The sequence below is a fragment of the Rosa chinensis genome, chromosome 2 (assembly GCF_002994745.2).
Source record: "Rosa chinensis cultivar Old Blush chromosome 2, RchiOBHm-V2, whole genome shotgun sequence".
Lineage (NCBI taxonomy): Eukaryota > Viridiplantae > Streptophyta > Magnoliopsida > Rosales > Rosaceae > Rosa > Rosa chinensis.
The window spans coordinates 38,571,453-38,588,086 of NC_037089.1; the positions used below are offsets into that span (position 1 = coordinate 38,571,453).

The 16,634-nt window shown below is 39.2% G+C and overlaps 1 protein-coding gene across 2 annotated transcripts; it reads right to left on the minus strand.

Annotated features, from left to right (window-relative positions):
* Positions 1 to 13,694: 13,694 nt before the first annotated feature.
* On the minus strand, positions 13,695 to 16,125 carry LOC112184265 (UPF0481 protein At3g47200-like). Of its 2 annotated transcripts, none has more exons than XM_024322532.2 (2): positions 14,590 to 16,125; positions 13,695 to 13,925 (listed from the first exon to the last, which is right to left on the minus strand). In XM_024322532.2, the coding sequence occupies exon 1, from the start codon at positions 16,025 to 16,027 to the stop codon at positions 14,609 to 14,611; it is 1,419 nt and encodes a 472-aa protein (XP_024178300.1). In that variant the 5' UTR covers positions 16,028 to 16,125; the 3' UTR covers positions 13,695 to 13,925; positions 14,590 to 14,608. The 2 variants fall into 2 exon arrangements, with proteins under 2 accessions (XP_024178300.1, XP_040371430.1); XM_040515496.1 differs by lacking the exon at positions 13,695 to 13,925 and having other exon boundaries at positions 14,374 to 14,955; positions 15,160 to 16,125.
* Between the last annotated feature and the right edge of the window lie 509 nt (positions 16,126 to 16,634).

A 16,634-nucleotide genomic window follows, 5' to 3' on the forward strand; every position in this document is an offset into this window, starting at 1 on the left:
GCATCCACTTCTCATTCCTCATTGCATCCTGCACTTTACTAGGGAGAGACACAAAAGATAATTGATTCACAAAGGCTACATACGGTTTAGATAGCCTATGGGTCGACACATAATTAGCAACGGGGTATTCAACTTTGGCATTTAGAGTAGGTACATAGTGCTTCGGGGGTTGACCACAGGTGGAACGACTAGGCAGAGTTTTGGTGGGAACAATATCTGACACAGAAGAAGGAACACTAGTTGACACAGAAAGAGTATTAGATAAAGAAGGATTAGAACATACCTCGGGTGATGATTGAGCAAGCGAGACCACTGAAGGAGAGGGAGAGACAAAAGAACTGTTCAAAACGGCATTGGTGACATCAGGAATTTCATCGGAAACAGAATTAGAAACTTCCTCTTCAACCGACCGGTTAGACTGATCCGGTAGACTGGTTAGTAGCTGACTACCCAAATTTTCTTCTCCATTCAGTGGGCTGCTGTCTTCTTTTTCAAGTTCCGTTCCAAAACACTCCAGCCTTGAGAACTCGGATGCTAGTCTCCCATCTTGCCCACTAAACAAATCTTCATAATAACACGACTTCTCCCCCTGACGAGGAGTCACAGGAGGCAAAAAATAACATGCATCTTCACTGAACGTAACATCCATGGTGACATAAAACTTCTGGGATTGAGGATGATAACATTTGTAACCTTTCTGATGAGAACCATACCCCACAAACACACACTTAAGGGCTCTAGCATCCAACTTTGACCTCTGATTCTTATATAGATGAACATAAGCAATACAACCAAAGACACGAGCAGGAAGAGTATTAGAAGATGGAATAGAAACATAGTTAGACAGGACCTCAAGTGGGACACGACCTTGAAGAGGGGCAGACAGAAGACGATTGATTAGATGAGAAGCACACAATACGGCCTCTCCCCAAAGATACTTAGGCATGTTAGCACTAAGTAGAAGAGACCGAGCCATGTCCAGAAGATGACGATTTTTCCGTTCAGACACCCCATTTTGTTCAGGTGTCTGTGGGCATGAAGTTTGATGTATGATGCCATGGTGTTGGAAATATTCATGAAAAGAATGATTGACAAATTCACCCCCATTATCAGAACGAAAGACCTTAACATGAGCATCATATTGAGTACGAACAAGCTTATGGAATGCTGTAAAAGCAGAGAAAATAGAATCTTTGGACTTAAGTAAAACCACCCAGGATAATCGAGTAAAGTCATCAATGAATAACACAAAATATCGCATTCCAGAAAGGGTAGAATGTTTAGAAGGACCCCATACATCTGAATGAATTAACTCAAAAGGCATAGTACTAGAATGAAAACTCGAAGGATAACTAGACCTATGACTCTTAGCCAAAGCACAAGTTTCACAATGCAGGCATGGACTTCTTCATAACTCCAAAAGATGGATGACCCAAACGCCTATGCCACAACCATAGCTCACTTAATCTGTCAGAATTCAATGTCAGGGCTAAAGGCTGTTCCGGTGCTTGTGTTGGCTCTGCGTACATGCAATCCAAGTGAAACAGTCTCCCCCTCATGTCTCCCTTGCCCATGATCACCCTCGTGCACAGATTTTGAAAAATAACATACATTGGATAAAAAGTTATAGAGCATTTATTTTTTGACCCCAACTGGGATACAGACAAAAGATGATGAGACAATGAGGGTACATAAAGCACATCATGCAATACAATGGATGGTGTAACCTGAACAGACCCAATACCTAAGACTGGAAAAGACGCACCATTAGCATTAGAAACATGGGATATAGAAGGGGATGACATAGACATAAAGAAGGACTTATCATAGGTCATATGGTCAGACGCACCAGAATCAATTATCCATGTATCACTACCAGTAAAGTCAGAAACATGTAAAGCAACACCAATTTTACCTCGAGTTCCCTTAGTTAAGGAAACATTACCCTGTGAGGGATCTTGTCCTGGAATGCCGTAGAAGTCAGGTTCTGGCACCAATTGGATTGCCGCTTTGCCTCTTTGACCACCACCACGTCCTTCACGTCCTCCAGTATTATTGCCTCCTCTCCAACCAGAGTTGTTGTAATTAAACCTTCGCAACTTAGGACATTGATTCTTGAAATGGCCAACTTCCTTGCAATAGTTGCAAGCCATTTGATTATAATTCTGGTTCTGCTGATATCCCTGATTTCGTGGCTGATACTGACTCTGAGATGGAACTAGGGTAGAATTCCCAATCTGAGGTTGAGGTGGAGGTGGAGGTGTAGCATGGATTGCTAAACTAGAAATTTCAGTATGAAGGTTCTGAGCGGCAGCCTTATTACCTTCATCTCTTCGGATATAGGCAAAAGCTTGTTCCAATGTAGGTGGAGTTGCAAGACGCAATAACTCATTCTTTGCCCCTTCAAAGTGAGGGTCCAGGCCAGCAAGAAAAATATGGACACACATCTTGTCCTGCTCAGTCCGATAGGAATTAATATCAACTTCACAAGTCATAGGATTAGGGTTTCTCTGATCAAGCTCCTGCCAAATTGTCTTCAAATTCGCATAAAAGGTTGCAACAGACTGTCCACTTTGAGTTATTTTGAAAGCTTTGACATTCAATTCATGAACACGAGCAAAGTCACTCCCATCATAATACGTAGCAGCAACAGAATCCCAAATTGCTTTGGGAGAATCATAGTTAGCAAATAATCTCATTACCTCCGGAGTCATAGCCTTGAGAAGAATTCCCATCACATTAGTATTTGCCGTATCCCATTCATCGGCTTTTGGTCCTGCAGCAGGTCTTGCTGCACTACCGGTAACATAACTCCACTTTCCAATCCCCTGAATATGGATCTTCACAAGCCTCTGCCATAACTGATAATTGGTGCCATCGAGCTTTACACCAAAACTTGAATTATCTGTCACATTCTGAACAATCACAACCTCACGGGCCACAGAGTTCACCCCTCCATTCTGAGATCCTCCAGTATTCCCGTCGGTAAGAGTCAAATCCACCATCTTTTTTTTTTTTTTTTTTTTCAGACCCTACAAATTGTAACAAAAAGAATACCAAAGAACCAGGATGGATATGGACGGACACAAGAACAAAAAAAGGATGACCTGATGGACAAAGGATGAAATCAACTTGTAGAAGCAAAAGAACCAATTCACGACTTGCAGAAGCAAAAGAACCAATTCGACAAGAAGAACCAAGGCAAGAGAATCAACTGACCAAAAGAACCAATTCAACCAAATCAAACAGGACTGAATCAAAAGAACCCTATATTCGCAGCGAAAAGAACAAACCGAGTCCGAATGGAACTCGACTCTGATACCAAGTCAAACAGAACAAAGGAATAAGAGATTGAAAATTTTCTGATATGATTTACCTTCTCCAAGAACGGAGTATATATACAAGATACATCAAGACTTATTAGGAAACAAATTACAAGACCTATTAGGAAACTAATTACAACAGAATAATCCGAATAAAACACAAAATTCACAATGCTAATTACATGGCATGACTCACGCCAACATAATGTTCTTCATCAAACTCCTTCCTAGCATTTTTATAAGAGTTGAATCAATTTTCCTCTACCAACTGTAATCGTAAGGATGTGAGGTGATGGGTGAAGAGGTCATTTACAACACAATGGCCCGTGGATTTAATTCACTTACCTCCAGCCGCAAAGATCTTCAAGCATTCTTGCATCTTTCCCACTTCTCCTGCAGATGAGCCAACAATGCCTCCGCCCATTCTTCTTTGCTCCCTCCCATGCTTAGACCGTTTTCAACCATTAACAAAAGCAAATGCTAGTCAGGACGCTTATGATAATCTTCAACGTATATCATCATAGTTTCTAGCATGGTGGTCTAAATGTTATAAGTGGTTGTCCAAAAATTTAGTAATCAATAACTTCAGTACAATCTGTTCTATTTTACCACGATTTTTCAGTACAAGCTTTCTCTGAGTTCAATTATTTGGACTAATTGTCCGTATTGAAGTAATGCTTTCCCAGTTTGTATTCTAAATATGTTCTTTGTGAAAAATGACTTCTTTGGTGGCAGTACATCAAATCTCTCTGCGAAAAATGAAAACTAACATCTTAATGATACATCTGAATTTGGCAATTATTTACGGTAGTATAAGTTTGATATATAAAGAAAAGTCTGATATGTAATTTGCCAAATTTGAAATGCACTGACGACACCGAACACACAAGTGATATAGTTTCTGCGTGAAATAAGTTATGCATTGAAGAGGATGAACATTGTGTCATTCCGATGGGCGGGCCCCTTCCGGTGATCCCTCAAAGAGTTGTTGGAATTGGCGGTACAGCTGGGATGGTGCACCCTTCAACAGGATATATGGTTGCGAGGACTCTGGCAGCAGCTCCTGTTGTTGCAAATGCCATAGTTCAGTACCTTGGTTCTGATAGAAGTCTTTCAGGAAATGAACTGTCAGCAGAAGTTTAGAAAGATTTATGGCCCATACAAACGAGGAGACAAAGAGAGTTCTTCTGTTTTGGCATGTCCATTCTGCTCAAGGTGGATTTGAATGCTGCAAGAAGGTTTTTCAATGCATTTTTTGATCTAGAACCTCGTTATTGGCATGGATTCTTGTCATCTCGACTGTTTCTTCCTTATCTTGTATTTTTCGGGCTTTCACTGTTTTCTCATGCTTCAAAAGCTAGTAGATTAGAAATAATGGGAAAGGGAACTATTCCTTTGGTAAAGATGATCAACAACTTGATACAGGATAGAGAATAGGATAACTGATATTATTTGTATAATGCAGATCGTTTTGGGAAGTTGGCGTCTTCAAAATACTTACTCTTGCTAATATTGTGGAAAAAACCATTAAGAATCAGCTACTTCTCAGAAGAAGAAGAAGATTCCATGTCTAATGCCATTATATTATTATATGTGAGAAAGTTGGCTTACAAAAATTCTTGTGGTTTGAAAGTAGTTTTATGTATTTCCATTTTCAAATATATGACTTAGGGGGGTGTATTCAATTCAGATTTTAAAAGATTTTGTTTGAGTTTTTATAATTCATGGATTTACTTAATCCACGGATTGTTTAAATTCTATATGGACTCTGATTGATTCCAATAGATTAATTTACTAGTATTTGTTTAGATTTTACAAGTCCTTATGATGTTTTTGGTAGGTTAAATTTTTTTTTTCTTCTTCTTTAAAAGCAATGGATGTATGGATCCAACTATTAGACAAAAAAGTATATATGTATATGGATTTTATCCAGAGTGGAGCTCCACTTTGAAATTAACGTGTAAAGTTAGAGTTTTGGGTCACTTTCGATTGCATATCCACATCTCGATTGTTCAGTTTTTAGATACTAGTGTATAGATCATCTCTAAAAATTTTCAGCCAAATTGATGATCGTTAAGATATCTAACTCGCTTAAACCAATGGATGGACTGAATCTATCAACTTGAACCATACTAGTTTTAAGGCAATTATCAATGCCTTAACGATCATCATTTTGGCTGAAAATTTGCAGAGACGATCTATACACTAGTACCTAAAAACTGAACGGTCGAGATGTGGATATACCACCGAAAAGTGACCCAAAACTCGAACTTCACATGTTAATTTTCAAAGCGGAGCTCCGCTCTAGATATGATCTGTATGTGTGTGTGTGTGTGTGTGTGTGTGTATAACCATTCTTTATGTTGTGTATAATGATATATGAATAATAAGAGAAAACTAATCAACCAAAATGTTATACAAAAAATAAAGTAGTAAACTAATGACATAATTTATTTCATATCTTATTTACAAAAGAAGCATGTGTGTATGTAACGGTCTGTTATGGTTTTAGATGAATATATGTATATATATCGGCACCCGGCTTCGAGTTTGATTAAAAAAAAGAAAAAAAAGAAACATGTGTGTATGTATCATCTTAACAATACCATTGAAAGTGAGTTTAATTATCTAGAAGGACTAAGGCTTCCAGAGCTATAGTAAAAAAAAAAAAAATTATTAGATGAGATTTGGGGCAGAGGTACAAGAGGATAGTGGAAATATAGGTCTAAGACAAAATTGATGAGTGTTACCTATTGAGAGCTGCTTCTTCTTTTTCTTCTTCTCTTTTGTTTTTTTTTTTGGTGAAGAGCTTCCTCATTTTATGAGTGAGAAATAATCTATCAAAATCTCTTGGAAAATGGTTGGATGTTAAAGGAAAAACATATTGTGTGCCTTCGTCAAAGTGATTGACGGAGAGGGAATCAAGCAATTACCGATTAACATCAATCAGCATGGATTACGAACCAATCAGTAGTTAATGTCATCATTGTAATTGTTCTTTCCATTGTAATTCTCTCCATATATAAAGGGGTTATGAAATGAAATGAGTAGACCAATTTCCAATCTCAATTTACTTTAACACGTTATCAGCACGCTCAGAGCCAATAGCCAATAGAAAAAAAATCATCATTTTCTAGTTTTCTTTCTATCGAAAAGAAAAAAAACCCTAGAAGAAACAAAAAATATATTTTTTTTTTCCTCTGCCGCCCTAAACAAAAAAAACAAAAAAAAAACACCAGCCGCGCGCTGCAACTTCCAACACAGCCCAGACCAGATCGTCCGGCCTCCATCTCCCTTGCAGCACACCAGGCCGCGCTTCACCTCCGCCTGCACATCACACAGCCCCTTGTGCTCTTCAATAGCACAGACCTGCCTCATTCACACATCACACAGACCGGATTCAATCAACCTTCACACAGACCGGTCTCACCTGCACCAAATTCCATCACATGCTCCAGCCTAGTCCATCCTCCTACCCACGTGGCTAGCCCATAGTGTAGATCGCTGCAGAATCCGGCAGCCCTGCAGCCCCGCCCCGCAGCTTTCGCAACGCAGATCGCTGCCCAATCCGGCAGCCCAGCAGCCCGCCTTCAAGGTGTTACTGACGTCAGCCCACCAGTTCCCGGCGTCAGCCCATCAGCCAGTCAATTTCCCATTTCCCACCAGTTCCTGTCATCACCACTCACCCCAATCGATCTACCCAACACATCAGCAAACCAGAAGGAAGGAAAGCAGGAGGAGGAAGAAGAGAAAGAAAAAGGAGAGGAAAGAAAAAGTCAACCGGCCCAAAGAAAAGGTCCGGTCGAAAAAAAAAAAAAAAGGGGGAATCCCAGGTCGAGAGAAAAAAAAAAGCAGCAGGCCCTGCAGGCCCAGAAAAGAAAAGAAAAACAGAAAAAGAAAAGAAAAAAAAAGAGGCCCTGCGGCCCAGACAAGAAAAAAAAGAAAAAGTAGGCTTCCAGCCCAGAAAAAAAAAAAAAAAAAACAAGGCCCATTACTGAAAAAGAGGAAGCGGCCCAGTTTTTCTCAAGTTCAAAAACATCGCTACACACGCCTGCATCAACACGCGCGTGTGCTAGAATTGTTTTATCGAAATCAAGTATGTTTTCTTTATTTTATTTTATGATTTTAACAAAGCATGCTTTATACTTTATTGTTTATGCTTTTATTATATTTTTTTATTAAGCATGTTTGATTAGATAATTTTAATCATTTTAAGCATGCCTTCATATTTATGTTTTACATAATTATGTTTAAGCATGTTTTAATTATGCTATAGTTTATACTTTATATTGAACATGCCATATATATTTTATTATATATTATTTATGCAATTGTGAGCATGTTTTGTGAATTTTATTTACTCTTATATAATTATTCCTAAGCATGCCTTTATATTATGCTATTATTTATATTTTATTATACGCATGATATATTATTGCTATTATTATGTGTAGTATATAATTTGTTGTATATTTGTGAAATTTGAGCATGCAATGTAGCTTATTTTTATATGATATATTTAAATGTACTATGATTATTTTTAATGCAACATATCAATACCGTTTGGCCATGATAATGAAAATTCATGCGCATTATACACTCACTTACTGTGATAAAGTATTTTCACATAGCATCGACAAAATAAATAAAAAATGTGACCATTAAGAATCTTGGTCTTGAAATCTAATTCATATTTTTGGAAAATAATTTACGTGGATGTCTTTATGACTGCGTAATTTATATCTTCTCTCTTGTTTTATGTAGATGGCTGATCCAACTCGACCTGAGTTTGACATCTTGGACTCAGAAGGACTTGAGTACCATCGTTGGGTTTCCGATATGGAAACTGCCTTTGTGGCAAAAGACTACACTGCCACCATTACTGATCCCAAAGATGATGAACTATCTAATAAGGTGAAAGCAGATGCCTTAATTTTTCTGAAGCGACATATTGATCCTAGCCTACGCTGGGAGTACCTTCAGTTGAAGACACCCAAAGCACTGTGGGATTCCCTTAAAGGACGTTTTGGGAACATTCACGATACTTTGCTCCCAGGACTGGCTGTTCAGTGGAATGGAATCCGCTTGCTTGACTATAAAAAGGTCAATTACTTCAACAAGGACATGTTGCGCTTAAAGGCACTTCTCAATTTCTGTGGAAGGGAAATCACAGAAGATGATATGATCTACAAGACTCTTACCACCTTTCCTAATTCAGCTTTTATACTAGCGAACCAGTATCAGTTGGATTATGACAACAAAAGAATCACAACCTTCAATAAGTTGATAAGCATACTGCAAGTGGTTGAGAGACAAAATAAGATTCTCTTGAATAACAATGCCAGGCCCACTAGGACAAAGAAAATTCCCGAGGCTAATTATGGAAAAATGAAAGGTGGAAATAACTCCAATGCAAGGGGGTTTAGACGTGCTGATCCCTACCCACGTGGCAACAATGCACCACGTGGAAAGGGACATGGGGATCATGGAAACAAGATGCCAAAGGAAAGAGTTGACAATGAACCATGCTATAGGTGTGGATTCATTGGGCATTGGTACAAAAACTGCCAAGCAAACAACAGAGTAGTAGCCAATTACAAGAGGTATAGAGCATCTAAAGAACAAGAGGCTCACTATATGGAAGAAGGAGGTCATGACCTAGACGTCAACCTTACAATTGCAGACTTCAATGGCAAAGAGGAACTTCCTAAGTCAATGGATGCTCTCAATCTTGATTGATCTGCTTTATTCATTTTATTTTCCAAAGATAGTTATGAAGGCATAATGCCTCATTTTTAATTAGACTATTATTTGGTCTTAAAGAATGGTTTGATGAATTAGATTTCTGAACAAAGACCTTTGATTTGCTTATTGTTGGCTTATTAATAAATTTTAAATTTTATTCTGAAGCACTGAATTTATTTAAATTTATTTCTATACACATATTTACATGGTTCGAAATAGCACTATAAAAATGTAAAGCAATACATCTAGAAAAAAGAAAAATTATTAGAATGAAAAGAATACCATTCTACGCAAATAGAAATACTCTAAAGAATATGAGTTATATTTTCTAAATACCTCCCATTTATTTGTAGGAATGAATGGAGGAGAACTTGAGTGCTTAGATGATAGTGGGACTACCCACAGAATATGAAGAAATAGGCAATTATTCATTGAACTAATAGCCTACAAATTCCTCTGTGACTACGATGATTGGATTATCAAAACTAATAAAATGGTGAGGAACTGCCAAATTTTTGCTGCCTAATGGCGCAACATTTCAAGTCACAGACGCTCTATATGCACCAAGAGCTAATCGAACCTTGTTAATGTTTCAAAGAAATTTCTGCCAACAGTTATCATGTAAAAACACACCGTGAGAATGGAAATGAATACCTTGATATTACATCTAATGACTGTGGAAGGAAACACATCTTAGAGAAACTTATGAGTCAATTTAGTGGACTGTACCTCACTGCGATTCGGATCATTGAATTCTATATTGTCACCAACAATGAAATGTGGGACACTGACTCATACAGGCTTTTGCATGACCGCCTTTGGCACCGAGGTCATGACATGATGATCCGTATTTTTAAAGAACTCACACGGACATCCTTTCTTTCGAGTGAAAAATAGGAGAAAAATCCGCCACACTGCAAGGTGTCGGTTCTAGTATTGCTCAAATGCAGTCATTGCCTTCTGAAGTACCAGAAGCACTACCTCCCTCCCATTATGCCTCATTGACTATTTCAAAGGCACATCACTTGTTTTGCAAAGCCTGCTCTTTAGCAAAAACAGGATTGAGACCTTCCTATGCTAAAGATACAAAACAAAACATTCCATTCTTACAAAGGATATAAAGAAATGTCTGTGGACCTATCCATCCAGAATGCGGACTATTCAAGTACTTTATGGTTCTGGTGGATGCTTCGACAATATGGTCACATGTCGTTTTATTATCCACCAGAAATGCTGCAATACTCCTAGCACAGATTATACGTTTAAGGTCTCACCACCCTGATCACCCTATCAAGTCTATAAAGGCTTGATAATGCTGGAGAGTTTACATCAAAAGCATTTGATGATTATTGCATATCTATTTGGATCGATGTAGAGCATCCTGTACCCCATGTGCATACACAAAATGGTCTCGCAGAAGCCACCATCAAAAGGCTACAGATTGTGGCTAGGGCATCGGTTATGCGCACCAACTTGCCTATATCTGCATGGGGTTATGCAATATTGCACGTAGCTTTACTTATTCATTTAAGACCCACAGCTAGCCAACCATTTTCTGCGTACCAGTTGGTAACTGGATATGAGCCTGACACTTCACACTTACGCATATTTGGTTGAGCAGTATACGTGCCTATTGCGCCCCCACAACGCACCAAAATGGGTCCTCAGAGACGATTAAGTATTTATGTTGGATACGAATCCCCAACAATTATCCGCTATTTGGAACCCTTGACAGGCGATCTCTCTACCGCTAGATTTGCGGATTGTCACTTTGATGAGACAGTCTTCCCGTCGTTAGGGGGAGATAGGAAAAATGATTTTCCAAGGGAACGACAGGAATTGTCATGGTTTGTTCCCACTCTGTCTCATTTTGATCCCCGCACTTCACAATGTGAAAATGAAGTGAAAAGAATAATTGATCTTCAGAACGTAGCAGATTCGATGCCTGATGCGTTTACTGATATCGCAAAAGTGACGAGATCACATATACCAGCTGCAAATGTACCTGCAAGGTTAGAAGTCCCCAACAAGGGGCAATGTGTCGCAGATAGAGGCACTGCAACAGCACTTAGTGGAGGTGTGGTTGAGGCCGTGGCTCCCCAAGGAAGAGGGGGAGGTCACTTGGTTCGATTGACACTCACCCAAGGAAGAAGAGGGCGAGTAAGGTACAAACCAATCATCAATGAATAGAATCCCTCTCATGAGATTATCTCTGATTATAGTTATGTCCATGAATCAATACTGGAGAACGCTCCGATGTTTGAAATGATTCCAGAGAACAAAGAAATCTCAAAGGATTACGAAAGTGCGTATGAGTTGATAGAAAGATCTTCCATACACATTGATGATATATACTGTTGCTCAAGGAATCATAGAGCACGATGATATCGAACCACACTCTGTTGAAAAATGTCAACAAAGAGCAGATTGGCCTAAATGGAAAGAATCAATCCAAGTAGAATTAGATTCTCTGACAAAGAGACAGGTATTTGGTCAGGTAGTGCTAACCCCACCAAGTGTAAAGCCTGTATGACATAAATTAGTCTTTGTCAGAAAGCGTAATGAGAAGAATGAAGTCCTGAGTTACAAGGCTCGCCTTGTGGAGCAAGGTTTCTCACAACGCCCTGGAATTGACTACGAGGAGACAAACTCTCCCGTAATGGACGTTATAACGTTCCGCTACTTAGTTAGCTTAGTAATTTTCGAAGGACTGGAAATGCAGCTCATGGATGTGGTTACTGCATATCTCTATGGGGATCTAGATTCAGAGATATATATGAAAAGTGCCTAATGGCCTTACATTACCCAAGTCAAGTGACTCTAAACCACAGAGTGCGTTTGCAATTAAGTTGAAACGCTCACTTTATGGATTGAAACAATCCAGACGGATGTGGTATACCCGTCTAAGTGACTACTTGATTGGGAAGGGATATAAGAACGATGAATTATGCTCCTGCGTATTCATAAAGAAAACAAGTTCCGGATTTGCAATTGTAGTAGTATATGTCATAACTGGTACTCTTGATGAAATAAGAGAAACCGCGAGCTACTTGAAATCCGAATTTGAGATGAAGGATCTTGGGAAAACTCGATTCTATCTAGGCCTTGAACTAGAACACCGAGTTTGTGGAATATTAATCCACCAGTCTGCATATGTCCAAAAGTCAGGCGATATAACATGGACAAAGCACATCCTGCTAACACTCCCATGATCGGTCGAAGTTTGGATGCAAGGAAAGATTAATTTTGTCCAAAGGAAGATGACGAAGAAGTGTTGGGAGCTGAAATTCCCTATCTAAGTGCAATAGGCGCATTATTGTACTTAGCCCAATTTACTCGACCAAACATTGCATTCTCAGTGAACTTGTTAGCTAGATTGAGCTCAGCGCCAACGCAGCGTCACTGGAATGGTATCAAGAACATCTTCAGTACCTAAAAAGGAACCATTGAGTTTAGACTGTTCTTTCCCTACAGAGAGACAAGAGGGACCGCAGATGGAACTGCAATCCCTGAAGAAAATATTGATGGCGAAAGTGCCACTCACTACACCAAGACGCCAATAATGTTTTGGTTGGTTTTGCTGATGCTGGGTATCTCTCTGACCCACATAAAGGTCGTTCCCAAACTGGTTACGTATTTACCAATGGAACATGGCGATATCTTGGAGATCAACCAAGCAAACCCTTGTGGCTACCTCCTCGAACCACTCAGAGATCATTGTTGTACATGAGGCGGTTTGTGAGTGTGTATGGTTAAGAACTATCATTGCACATATTCGAGGGATTAGTGGTTTGAGTTCTACCACTAAAGAGTCTACTTGCATTTATGAACACAATGCAGCTTGCATCGAATAGATGAAGCTAGGTTGTATTAAGGGTGATAACACAAAACACATATCGCCAAAGTTGCTCTACAATCAGCAACAACAGACCCTCCTCAAGATTCAAGTGAATCAAGTAAGGTCTGAGGAGAATGTGGCAGATTTGTTCACCAAATCACTGCCTAAGGCCACATTTGAGAAACATGTGAAAAGCATAGGAATGCGAAGACTTTCCAAGCTCACTTGATTAATGTAATGATCAGGGGGAGATGTAGATGTCAGGGGGAGTCTAACACACACATGTCATTCTCAAATGTAGAAGGTGCATTGTGCTCTTTTCCTTCGACCAAATTTTATTTTTGTCCCACATGGTTTTTATTGTTACTTGGCAAGGTTTTTAGTGAGGCAACAACTCATGCACCATTTCGTCTTTGACTTGGCACAAGGGGGAGTGTTAAAGGAAAAACATATTGTGTGCCTTCGTCAAAGTGATTGACAGAGAGGGAATCAAGCAATTACCGATTAATATCAATCAGCATGGATTACGAACCAATCAGTAGTTAATGTCATCATTGTAATTGTTCTTTCCATTGTAATTCTCTCCCTATATAAAGGGGTTATGAAATGAAATGAGTAGACCAATTTCCAATCTCAATTTACTTTAACATTGGATTGTTTTTGAGTTTTGATATGTATAAAAAGCACTATAAAATCCTCCAAAATCCAACATTTAATGAAATTCTTAAAAATCCGTATATTTTTTAATATCTGCATATTTGAATGGATAATTTTAAATCTGAATTGAATACATCAAGATTTTAAAGGATTGTTTAAAATCTCAATTGAATACCCATAGACTTTCAAAATACAAAAAAAATCTTGTAGACTCTTAAATGAATACACCCCCCTTAATGTTGATGTAGCGCAATCACTAAAGGGGATACTTGTCGGCACTCCTAGTTTGCCCATGATGGTCACTGGGGAAAAAAAGGTAAAAAGAAGAGAAAAAATTACTGTTGCACTGGGGGAGACATCACCTGTAGATTATGTGTGAAGTGTCAGATTTTGATAAAGGAGAAATTGATTGAAGTCAAAGAACCACAGAACTGAGTTAACATAAAAGAACTTAAGTTGTTCAAATCTAAGGTTCATGAAATAATCTACAAATGCTGAGATACACGTACTTTTAATGATACCTATCAAATTTGTGACTGATATATGGTGACTTCAAGCCTGGAAAACCATAAGGAAAAAAGGTCTGGAACATTCAAGAGAGACCTAATAACTGATTTTCAGGCTGGATACATTCAAGCGAGCTTCCTTTGCCCGAAAAGCAAAATGGATATCTGAAATTGTTTCTGCTACATTTTTCTTGAAATTGAGCAAATTGGGGCTGGTTTGTTCTAGTGTGAATTTGGCCTTCTTAATTGAACAACAAACTCGACATAAGTTGAAGTCAGGCAAAATGAATAACATCAGACTCGATTTTGTCAGAAGAGTTGATTAAACTCGAGAAACTCATCATATGAAATTACATCGTTCCACACATGAATATTGAATTACATCATGACAAAACTTAAGCTAAGTGAAGAAATAACAGTACATGTTCAGCTTCATATCTGCCTAATGAGAGCTGAAGTTGGGAACCAAACAAACCAATAGCAAAAACCATACTAGGAAGAACCAAACTTGATTTTGTACCTCTGTGTGAGTGTGTGTATCACTCTATTTTTAGCCGTTTCTTCAAGTACTCGCATACAGCATCGCAGGCAGAGGGGGGAGAATTGATTGTGTACCAAGTCTGGATGCTGCTTAACCCCAGAGCTGCTAAAACACCAAGGAAAGCCAGGATAGTCCAGGGGCTACTGAAATGATCATGACAGAATTGAGCCATCCAGTTTTTCCACTTAGTTTTGTAGTGCTTTTCTAATTTGGATTTGACACTGCGGTATGTTTCACTGTTAGGCACCAAGTCAGTGCCTATCTCATTGAAAAGTTGAGCCACCTCTTCATCACTCCCAAGTAAGTTGTGTAGTACGCGTGCCGACCTTAGCTGTTTAACATCATCTGCATGATCAATCAGTGAATCCAAGAAGCATATGTAAGAGGTGACCCCAAAGTCATTTTGGAAATCAGGACACATTTCATAGGCTATCAAATTCAAGAACTTAGGCCTCGTGGAGTCGTCTACTGATATTGGTGAAAGATATAGGAATCCTGCAAAGCCTAGAAGATGAGTAAAAGATATGTCCCTCAAGGTGCTTGTCTTACTAGGCTTTAAATGGATCCCTGTTGCTTTAAGCTCCTGTATGTTGCGGAATGATTGTCGGCGATCTTTAGGTTTTTTCTTCTTGGGGTCGATAGATTCTTTGGGACCTAGCATTTTTGTCCTGAGAAGCTCGAGAAGATGAGTGGGCTCTTCCATGTTTACGACAATATCTGCTGGTTGACTCGTTTTCTTGTGTTTGTGCCATTTCCATTTTTTTCCTGCTGCCATGATGTTCCTTCCAACAAATCCATCGATTGCGGTCTTCAATTCCATCTCTTTGTCACTTAAGCTCATCAACAGCTTGAGGACTTGGTAAGGGAGTTGGTTTTCTAGCAGGAACAAGTCCTGTTCTGCAAAAGCCACCTGATCCCTCTTGATCTTGAAATTTGCCAACTCGTTATTCATAAATGAGTATATGAACTGTAAGGTTGAACACCCATCTAAGAATAACAAGTGTGTGAGGGCCTCGTTGGTGTAGGACATTGTTGCTTCCTCATCATAGCAGTCCTTTAGTGTCTTGATATTGTCCTCAACGATCTTGTGCAAATCTTTAGCTGGACGGCCACTGTCTTGGATAAACTTTGCTGCCAGTGCAAGCTTGAACTTCTCTGCCAGCTGACATCTTGCTTTATCATGATGGAAGGGACCAAGTGCCACTGCCCTTGGCTCATAGTATTTCTCGAGATTAGGGTGATCTCGAAGCATGTCGGGAACCCTTTGAATCTTTGGTTTCGAGCTTTGAAACTGACATAGCCTCGCTTCTGCTTCCTCTATGTTTTTGAACAACTTCTCCTTAGATGACTGTTCAAGACTTGTGATGCTCCGACTTGGAGCTTCATTCATGGAAGCCATGTCTTCGTTTCGTGCCATTTTTGAAGTGCCTGTCTAAATAAGGTAACTCTGGCTCTTTGAGTACTGGTTCTAGTGTCTGCTTTTATAGTAAGAATTAAGACATGCCACAGAAACTTGTGGATTAAGAAAACATAGAGGGTAGGAATGTGCACATTGCTCAGGATCTGTATATGAAGCTTGGTACTATATGTAAACGTACAGTCATGAAGAAAACTTACACTTTAAGTGCATCTCAAGTCACTGATTAGCTGAAGGAGCTGGAGAATGAGCTCCTTTAACTTTATTCCCTATCTAGCAGGGAGTATCTTTAGCACAAACTCTACACTCTACCTGATGATTCGATTAACTTCAAACCCCACAAATCCAAATGACTAATAAAACCAGGGGTCGTTTATTAAACTCAAAAGAATGAAAGGCAATATCTTATCATAGACGACAAGAATCACGGGATACGCTGCTTTTGCACTGGTGGCCTCCGTTTGTCGGCGCCTAGGTGACAGCGTCTCTCCGTCAAACTGCTGTGAATAGAGGTTGCTGTAAATTTCGAATCGAATTGGGAGTTTCTGAAGGGATTGTGTGGAGTGAAAACCTAACCCCAGAAAATGCGCTCGATCTAGTTTTCAAA

Bases quoted from the DNA above. Each gene is read 5' to 3' on its own strand.
- LOC112184265 (XM_024322532.2), bottom strand. From the start codon at position 16,027: ATGGCACGAAACGAAGACATGGCTTCCATGAATGAAGCTCCAAGTCGG.